Source organism: Lampris incognitus, chromosome 12, assembly GCF_029633865.1.
Source record: "Lampris incognitus isolate fLamInc1 chromosome 12, fLamInc1.hap2, whole genome shotgun sequence".
Taxonomy (NCBI): Eukaryota; Metazoa; Chordata; class Actinopteri; order Lampriformes; family Lampridae; genus Lampris; species Lampris incognitus.
This window is the reverse complement of record NC_079222.1, coordinates 35,793,504-35,803,188: the sequence shown is the minus strand read 5'-3', so window position 1 is coordinate 35,803,188 and position 9,685 is coordinate 35,793,504. Positions and strand designations below refer to the sequence as shown.

Below are 9,685 nucleotides of genomic sequence, written 5' to 3'. Positions count from 1 at the left end.
ATTAAGCTGATCAGTGATAAGTGACCGTCTTTATAGAGCAACAATAAAAGATCTGCACGGGGACAGATAAACGTTGGGCACGTGAATATAACGGACTCCTTAAGACCATTTTAATGTCTTAATTACACTTCTTGTCTGTAACTTCCTGTCTGTTGTGTTTTATCGGTGTGTATATAAACAACATGTTTGTGGGTGTTGGACTTTGTAACTCATTGCTCACCCCTGTGCTCCTGTAAAGCTTCTCCCTCTGGACAGAACAAGGAAGTCCCTCCCATTCAGTCTCCCAGGTGTTTTCAGAGAAAACGAAACTGTTGTCTGCTCTTTTCCGTCAGTGTGAGAGAGGCTGTCAGTAAAATGGCTGAGCAGCAGCAGCAGCAGCAGCAGGGGTTGTTGCTGGACAGAGATCAGTTGTGTTGTTCAGTCTGTCTGGACCTCCTCAACCAGCCAGTCACTCTTCAGTGTGGACACAGTTACTGTAGAGACTGTATAGAGAGCTGCTGGGACAAGGATGAAGAGAAGGGAGTGTACAGCTGTCCTCAGTGCAGACAGACCTTCAGCCCGAGGCCTGCCCTTGTGAAGAACACCATGCTGGCTCAGGTGAGACTGACAGGAAGAGAAAAGTCATTTGTAAGAGGCAGGTGTGGCAGTTATTGTGCTGCTGGCAAAAGAAATACTCGTGGTCACATTTTAGTAGTTTGTAGCTTCAATCCATTGAAATGTAATATTATTATTGAGGTGTTGGACTAGCCTTCGGTTCTGTTACCCCAGGAGGACAATCCCAAATGAGGTTCTAGATCCTTGGGCTATTCTGTTGATTTCATTGCTATCTCAACTCATTTTACATATATTTTGAATATATGGTGGCCCGGTGGTTAGCACTGTTGCCTCACAACAAGAAGGCCCCGGGTTCGAACCCCAGGCCTTCTCAGGTCCTCTCTGTGTGGACTTTGCATGTTCTCCCCATGTCTGTGTGGGTTTCCTCTGGGTGCTCCGGTTTCCTCCCACCATCAAAAAGACATGCGTGTTAGGGTTCGTAGTCCTGTCTGTGCCCCTGAGCAAGGCGATGGAAAGAAGAACTGGAGTCGTCCACTGCTCCTATACAATAGGATGGGTTAAATGCAGACAACACATTCATTGTGAGAATACAATTCGTTGTAAGAATACAATGTCAAATAAAGTGGCTTTCATTTTGTTATTTTCATATATGTTCTCCACACTATTTGACTCCTATTCTTATATTACTGTTTTCCCATATCTTATTTATTACTGACATGTTTCTCTGTTTTGTTCCTCACTTCATTCTAACTTAACAACATCAACATTGTAGTGATGTTGATTTTCTTTCTTATCATTATTATCACCATAAGTAGTGATCGTAGCAGTAGTACATTTTATCATGACCACAGCAGATAATTCCTTTAAGACAGGATTTTAATATTTCAGATTGTGGAGAATCTGAAGACAACAGGGAACCAGCAGGCCTCTCCCTCTGCAGATGTGTCCTATGCTGGCCCCACAGATGTGGCCTGTGATTTCTGCACAGGGACTCGACCTCACAAAGCCCTTATGACCTGTTCAGCGTGCCTGGCCTCCTACTGCTCCACTCACCTCCAGCCTCACTACACTGTTCCTGTGCTGAAGAAGCACAAGCTGGTCTCTGCCACGGCCCGACTGCAGGAGAAGATGTGCTCCAGTCATGACAAGCTGATGGAGGTGTACTGTCGTACAGACCAGCAGTGTATCTGCTATATGTGCACCATGCATGAACATAAGGGCCACGATACAGTGTCGGCTGCAGCAGAAAGGGCTGAGATACAGGTAGGACCACCACAACTTGTTGATCACCAACAAACAAGAGGCAGTCCTGTGAGGTTACATGCAGAATAGGTTTGGTTTGTATATGGAAAACCTTCAGTTTCTCAACACAGAATATTCAGCACATCTAAAAGCCGAGGCTCCCTGTGTTACCTTAAAAATTACTGACCGACACAGAAATGCCTCCCACTTTATTCTCCCTTTGCCCAGCTGCAATGTTTTGGTATGTTTTCTTCCAGAAACGGTTGGATGTTCGTCGCCAGAAAGCCCAGCAGAGAGAGAAGGAGATTAAGAAGCTGAGACAGGCTGTGGAGGATCTGAAGGTGAAGAAAATGGACTCAAGTGTGTGCTGTTGTTTGTCTGGTAAAGTGACAAATGAGCATGTTGGCCTCTCTCCTAGCGAGGGTTGGCAGAGATGATGGATCAGATATATTCTGTTGGCTGAGGAGAGTCCCACCTTGAACTAAATGTTTGCACAAGGTGGTTTTTTTGTTTGTTTGATTTTTAACTTTATTTTCCAATTTTCAAGTTTTTTTTGGAACAGGTATACAAGGCACACGAACAACAACAACAACAAAAAAGAAACATGTAGGAACCCCCCCTCCCCCCAAGGCTCAAAAAAAGAAAAGAAAAGAAAAGAAACAAAAGGACTATGCACTACTAAAGACGATGGAGCTTTATTCCACTTCCGGTTAAATAGGATCAGTCTGCGTGCTAGTAATGAGGCAAAGTTGCCACCTTACAGTTAGGGGGCGGTATGCCAAAGATGGCTGTGTGAAAATCAGGGGTTATGGTGTGTTTACAGATATGTGAGAATACATTGAATATCTGTCCCCAATAACTGTTGAGGGAGGGCCATGCCCAGGACATGTGTCCCACCGAGGCTGGACTATGGCTGCACCTCGGACAGCCAGGGTGTGTGGTGGGAAAGATTCTGGCAAGCTTGTCCCCCGAGTAGTGAAGACGGTGAAGCACCTTAAACTGAATGAAGCCATGTGGTATACACAAGGAGGACGTATGTATACGAGTGAAGCTGTCCCGCCATGCCTCCTCAGAAAGCTCTACACCCAGCTCTCTCCCCCATGCAGTCTTTGTTTTGTCCCAGGATATCTGTTTCAATCCCTGGATCAGTGTGTAAATTATAGAGACCCGTTTTCCCCCAAAGGGATCCATCTCTAGAATAACATCCAATTGGCTCCTGGGTGGCAGATACGGAAATGAGGGGAACACTTTCTTGGCAAAACTACGGATTTGAAGGTGTCTAATAAAATGGGATGTGGGTATGTTATGGTCTTTGGTAAGTGTTTCAAATGAGGTGAATGTTCCGTCTTTAAATACATCCCAGAAAAACACCAGTCCATGTCTGTGCCAATGCTGAAATGCCTTATCTAACACACATGACGAGAAGAACTGATTATTTGCTACTGGCAAAAGACCGCTGGCAGGCTTTAATCCAAGATGCCTCCTAAACTGGAGCCCTATCCTAAGTGAAGCTCTAACCACCGGGTTTGTTATTTGTATGTTAGGATTATGTGGTAGTGGAGAGGTGAATACCGCTAAAGGATTGGATAAGAGCTCCATGTGAACCCAATCTGTGCCCTGTTGATTCTCATATGTAAATGCCCAATGGGGAAGTTTTACAATGTTCGCAGCCCAGTAGTTGCACAAGGTGTTTTGCCACATGTTTTATCTTTCACCCTATCTCACCCTTTTCGTTTTATTGTCTTATTTTCAGCGGTTGAGTTTATTTGCTAAGGGATTTGTAACTATCTATTTAAATAAAGTGTGATACTAACACAGTTTAAAATGCATCAGAGGTGGAAGAAAGGACTGGAATAGAAGTTCATATTAGTCACATGTACATTTAGGATCCATCTGGTCCTTCTTCTTAAATGAAATGCAGCTTCTTTACCAGGCAGGTGTTTGTATCTTTCTACTGACAGAGCTCTGCACAGACCGCAGTGGAGGACAGTGAGAGGATCTTCACTGAGCTGGTGGCCTCCATTGAGAGGAGGCGCAGCGAGGTGGAGGAGCTCATCAGAGCCCAGGAGAAGACTGCAGTCAGTCAGGCTGAAGAGCTTCTCCTGCAGCTGCAGGAGGAGATGGAAGAGTGGAGGAGGAGCGATTCTGAGCTGGAGCAGCTGTCACACACTGACGACCACATCCATTTCCTTCAGGTGCTGTTTACTCCCCAGATTAATTATGACTTGTGGTGTTAAAATATTAGCAGTTGTTAGTAATTAGTAGTAGTATTGAGTAGAAGCAGAATACTTCACAACTGCTATGGTAAACATTGATGGACATGCTACAATACCAGACGAGAGAAGAAAGATACATGTATTTATGTTAACATTAGTTTCCTGGAATATTAAATTATCTTTCCCTCACACACACACACACACACACACACACACACACACACACACACACACAGAGTTAGTTTAGAGACCAGCATTTATTCTGACAGGCTGTTACGTGACGAAGACTATGGGACATTCCCACACGTCACGTGTGGTGTCGGGCTTCACATAGGCTCACATTTAAAATGATATTCGGGGCGACGCTCAAAACGTTGGGGCTGAAGCCCCGGCAAGATGACCTGGCGACGCCGATGGTTGTGTGGGACTTTTATCTTTCATGAAATAATAGTGATTCTTGGTACAAACGTAACTCTTCTTCTGTTTCTGGTTGCTCTGTGGAGAGTTTCAGGAAAGATGGGGAAGGATTTGTAGTAAAGGTGATGAGCCACAATCTGTACTTGGTGTCCTAGTCAGCTCACTGACCCACACAGCCAGATGGAGAGGGTTTAGTGAGAGACGTGTTTGATGAGACGTCCTGTGTTGGAGACACACAATCTAACTACATCCTCTTTCTCTGTCTCTCTTCCTCTTTCTCTGTCTCTCTTCCTCTTTCTCTGTCTCTCTTCCTCTTTCTCTCTTCCTCTGTCTCTCTTCCTCTTTCTCTCTTCCTCTGTCTCTCTTCCTCTTTCTCTGTCTCTCTTCCTTTGTCTCTTCCTCTGTCTCTCTTCCTCTGTCTCTTCCTCTGTCTCTCTTCCTCTGTCTCTCTTCCTTTGTCTCTTCCTCTGTCTCTCTTCCTTTCTCTCTTCCTCTTTCTCTCTTCCTCTGTCTCTCTTCCTCTGTCTCTCTTCCTCTTCCTCTGTCTCTCTTCCTCTGTCTCTCTTCCTCTGTCTCTCTTCCTCTTTCTCTCTTCCTCTTCCTCTGTCTCTCCTCCTCTGTCTCTCTTCCTCTGTCTCTCTTCCTCTTTCTCTGTCTCTCTTCCTCTGTCTCTCTTCCTCTGTCTCTCTTCCTCTTTCTCTCTTCCTCTTTCTCTCTTCCTCTTCCTCTGTCTCTCCTCCTCTGTCTCTCTTCCTCTGTCTCTCCTCCTCTGTCTCTCTTCCTCTGTCTCTCTTCCTCTTTCTCTGTCTCTCTTCCTCTGTCTCTCTTCCTCTGTCTCTCTTCCTCTGTCTCTCTTCCTCTGTCTCTCCTCCTCTGTCTCTCTTCCTCTTTCTCTGTCTCTCTTCCTCTTCCTCTGTCTCTCCTCCTCTGTCTCTCTTCCTCTTTCTCTCTTCCTCTTTCTCTCTTCCTCTGTCTCTCTTCCTCTGTCTCTCTTCCTCTTTCTCTGTCTCTCCTCCTCTGTCTCTCTTCCTCTGTCTCTCTTCCTCTTCCTCTGTCTCTCTGTCTCTGTCTCTCTTCCTCTTCCTCTGTCTCTCTTTCTCTGTCTCTCTTCCTCTTCCTCTGTCTCTCTGTCTCTGTCTCTCTTTCTCTCACTCCAGAAATTCAAGTCTCTCTCCCTCCCGGCTGGTTCTCTGGACTCACCGAGCATTGTTGTGCGTCCTCTGCGTTACTTCAGAGATGTGACTGATGCTGTGTCTGTCCTCAGAGACAAACTAGACCACATCATGACACACACATGGCCCAGGATTTCATCTGCAGGTAGCTGAAAGGAATATGGAGTATAGAGAAAAACACACACCAACACACAGAAAAACCTCCCTGTACACTTGCAGTCTCATCTAGTTTATAAACGTGTTGTATTTGTTGTGCTTTTCGTTGCAGCGTCTGCTGTAGATGTCTTACTGCCACCAGAACCAAAGACCAGAGAAGACTGTTTACTGTGTAAGCAAAACACTGCAACACACAAATACAACAATTATTAAGTAAATGACAGCAGGTTGACATTAATACTTCTGTTCTTTCAGATTGTCGTCCTCTCACGCTGGATGTGAACTCTGCCCAGCAACGTGTCTCCCTGTCAGAGGACAACAGGAAGGTGAGGCTGACACCACGAGACTTGAATTATCCTCCTCATTCAGACAGGTTTACTGACTGTGACCAAGTGCTGTGCAAGGAGGGCTTATCTGGACGCTGTTATTGGGAGGTGACATTAAGTGGTGGTGTTGTTATAGCAGTGTCATACAAAGACATCAAGAGATCATCAGGTGGCTCAAGATTTGGTGATAATGACAAGTCCTGGAGGTTATACTGCTCTGGGGGTTGTTACAGGTTCATACACAATAGTGTAGTAACAGAGTTTTCAGGTCCTTCCTCCTCCAGAGTAGGAGTGTTCCTGGACCACGAGGCAGGTGTTTTGTCTTTCTACAGCGTCTCTGACACAACCACCCTCCTCCACAAAGTCAACACCACTTTCACTCAGCCTCTCTATCCTGGACTTGGACTGTGGGGTAAAGGAGCGGTTGCAGAGGTGATGAAGGTCTGGTAGGGAAGATCTCGGTTACGTGTCAGGATTTGTTCTGCGTTTGAAATATATGATTGGAAATAGCTGACGAGTGGAAAGGGCAGAGCTGTCCTCAGAGGAAGACGTGTTTGGTGAACGGGTTTCTTTCACCACTTTCATTTCTTTGTGTGGTTTTCAAAAGAGTCTCAGTTCTTATCCAGGGGGACCAAACGGGCGCTAAAAAGCAGCAGCTGATGGATGTGGTTTGATCAAAGTGGGAGTGAAGGAAGGTTAATTCAGCCCCACACACACAGACTGATAAATAAAGGCAGTTTTAAAGCTTTTTGTAGTCTTAGTAAAGATGCTGGTTGTTATGGAAGAGCGAGGCGAAGGAAATCAAACTAGTGATGATGGATATTGTAACTTCTTCATCCTGCAGCACATTGTGTAGTCAGGATGCTGTTTTCTTTTCATTCTTGTCAGATAACAGGGTGAAAATCACAACGTGTGAAAGGAGTACACGTTAAATGGATGTTGTTTAGCCACTCACAGCTTGTTTGTTGTTGCTCAGATCAGCAGAATGTGTTTCAGACAGACAGGGAGGTAAAAACATGGTGTGTAAACATCCAGATGGAAGATTGTGTGTGGCTGATGTTTAATAGATAGACGCTGAATGATAACATCCACATCAGAACAGCACAAACCTCGATGGATCAGATGAGGTGTTACAAGACTTCACCCTGCTATTAGTTTACCCCTTCTCTCTCTTCCTCTCTGGAATCCCCTTTAGCTTCACATGTAGGATTTACTGGACTCACCTTATGATTGTGTGTTGTAGAGAAATGTTGATGATATGTGCGACTTTAAGAATATACGAGTCAGCTTCCTGTTTATTGATGGTTTCTGTGTGGTGTTAAATAAAGTGGTGTTTTGTTCCTGATCACCTGTAAATAAAAGCTATGTTTTATTCCGTGTGTGTGTGTCTGTGTGACAGAGAGAGAGACAGAAGTGGTTGTGTCTCACCTGTGTGCATCCATGTACATGTTGTGCAGGTGAACATGTGTGTAGGTTTGTATTAGTGGCTTCACTCATGTGTTAATATGTCCCAGTAACAGCAGCACGTCTGCCATGTTTCCAGTACTGTGGACTGTACTTCCTTATTAAATGTACTTTAATTTCATGTGCTCACACCAGTAAAGACGCTGAATTAGAAAAGTCCCATTTGTGTTTTGTTGTTGTTGTTTTGTCAAGTATGTGTGTATAAACAACACTTGTGTTGGTGATGGACTTTTTAACTCTGTCCCCTGCATGGATGTAATAGAGTAGAACTGGATACCGGGTCTAGAAATGGCGCCTGTTCACTCCAATGATATTTTTTATTTATTTATTGAAAGTGGTTATGTATCCCCATAACCACTACAGTATCATATGATATTCTCCATATTGAAAAGAAAAAACTAATATTTTAATAAATCTGCTATACTAATGTAGCGGGTACAAATGTTGACTGCACCTTTAAGACACAAAGGCGCGAGAGAGGGAGAGCACGAGCAGCGTGGACGGAGCGCTCGTGGCGGATGAGCTCTACTGCTGTGCAGAACGGATTCATGTTAAAACCTTATCAAGTGCTCATAGGCGGTGACGCTTTGGATACCAGTAACGTGATGACGTAGGTGGTTTCGTTTGCTTTGCTAGCGTGAGCGCGAGTATCGCATTGAAATACTGTTAACTTTTGCTATTAGCTGGAGCTGCGTGGCGACGCACGGATAGGCTGGACACGGAGGAAGACGCTGTATGAGCATCCAAGTGTTAGTCTGGTGCATAGATGTCGTCTAGGTCGCTAAAAGTGATACGTTAACTTTTGGAGAGTTTTGTTTTGGAAGAGCAAGCCTGCACGTCGTCAGCATGGAAGGGTGTAAGGGGCTGGTTAAACAATCCTACAATTCTGTGGTACTCTTTGTTTAATTGTGCCATTAGAGATTCCTGATTGGTTTCTGCCATTTGATAATCTTTCCATGCTAGCATAGCATTGTTATGATGCCCAGATCTGCTATGTGCAGCAAACCCTCCATTTGTATAAGTAGATTTCTTCCAGTTTTTGAAACCTGAACCTGAAGTAAATGTTGACTCTACCTGGCCAGGTAAACTGAAATGCCTGCAAGCATAACAGAAGGCAGAGTCTGCACTTATGGAGTATTCTAACCAGCGGTGGACTGAATACCACTCACTCTTGAAGCTCCTGTTTCGGTCTCCCTGGAGTGTCTTGGGGAAATGCTTAAGTTGAGGTTGCGCTGGAGCTTCACCCCTGGACTTTAAAATGTCTGCAGAACACCAAAGAATTCCATTAGTATCAACTATTAACATAAATTCTACCCACTTTCAATTAGATTTTGTTTTATATTGCTTTTTTAAGATTAAACATGCAATCATTAACATTTTACAGATTGATTAAACATACACTTGTATTATAGTTAAATGGCCTATGTTATACCACTGCTTGGTTTAATTTCCCATTGTGATGTGCTCTTGAAACACATCAAATTTCAGATATTTGCACCTTAGACGTCTTAAAAACCATCCAGATCAGGGGTGTCAAACTCAAATAAGCATTGGGCCAAAATTAAAAACTGGGTCCAAGTCTAGGGCCGGGTAAAAAAACAAACAAAACAAAACCCTGGCTTAAATTCTGCATGTTTTTCTTCCCCTCTCCAGATGTAGTATGTGATGTATCGGTATATAATATGATGGAATTTATGCGAAAATAATTTGGGCCTTGAGTTTGACACGTGATCCAGATCAGTGATTTGCACACTGCACAGCTTAGGCTACTCTGATAAGCACGTACCTGGAGGACAACCTCTATCACGTGTGCCTTCATTGGTCTCTGGCTGCATGTGCTCTCTTCCAGACTCACTCTCCTCCTCCTCGTGCTCTCTCTCTGCTAATAACGGGACTCTTGCTCCTGACCATTCTGTGTCTGTAGATGACATGTCACTGGCTCCTTCCCTTTCTGCATCTGTAGTAAAGCCTCCACTTGCTCCTTCCGTTTCTTTGACTGCAGCTGACACTTCTTCATCTCTCTCGTTAACATGAGATGTTTTCTCTGCTCCCCTGTCATTTTCTGCTGTACTTGTTGCCTCACTTCTTCTGGTGCTGGCAAAAAAAATGCATCAACTTTCCTCTCTCCCCCCTGTTA

General features: G+C 44.4%; 1 protein-coding gene across 1 annotated transcript; it reads left to right on the top strand.

Moving 5' to 3' along the window:
* Positions 1-220: 220 nt before the first annotated feature.
* Positions 221-7,707, top strand: LOC130122104 (E3 ubiquitin/ISG15 ligase TRIM25-like). The gene is made up of 7 exons (XM_056291142.1): positions 221-597; positions 1,444-1,866; positions 2,055-2,138; positions 3,759-3,992; positions 5,588-5,747; positions 5,871-5,930; positions 6,014-7,707. Exons 1-7 carry the CDS (start codon positions 355-357, stop codon positions 6,532-6,534), a joined length of 1,725 nt encoding a protein of 574 aa, XP_056147117.1. The 5' UTR covers positions 221-354; the 3' UTR covers positions 6,535-7,707.
* Positions 7,708-9,685: the final 1,978 nt, after the last annotated feature.

What these genes read in the sequence shown, in the direction of transcription:
- LOC130122104 (XM_056291142.1), top strand. Translation starts at nt 355, where the DNA reads ATGGCTGAGCAGCAGCAGCAGCAGCAGCAGGGGTTGTTGCTGGACAGA. An exon ending in AACAAACAAGAGGCAGTCCT is followed by an intron (nt 1,867 to 2,054) that starts GTGAGGTTACAT and finishes GTTTTCTTCCAG; the next exon opens with AAACGGTTGGATGTTCGTCG. An exon ending in AGGCTGTGGAGGATCTGAAG is followed by an intron (nt 2,139 to 3,758) that starts GTGAAGAAAATG and finishes TTCTACTGACAG; the next exon opens with AGCTCTGCACAGACCGCAGT.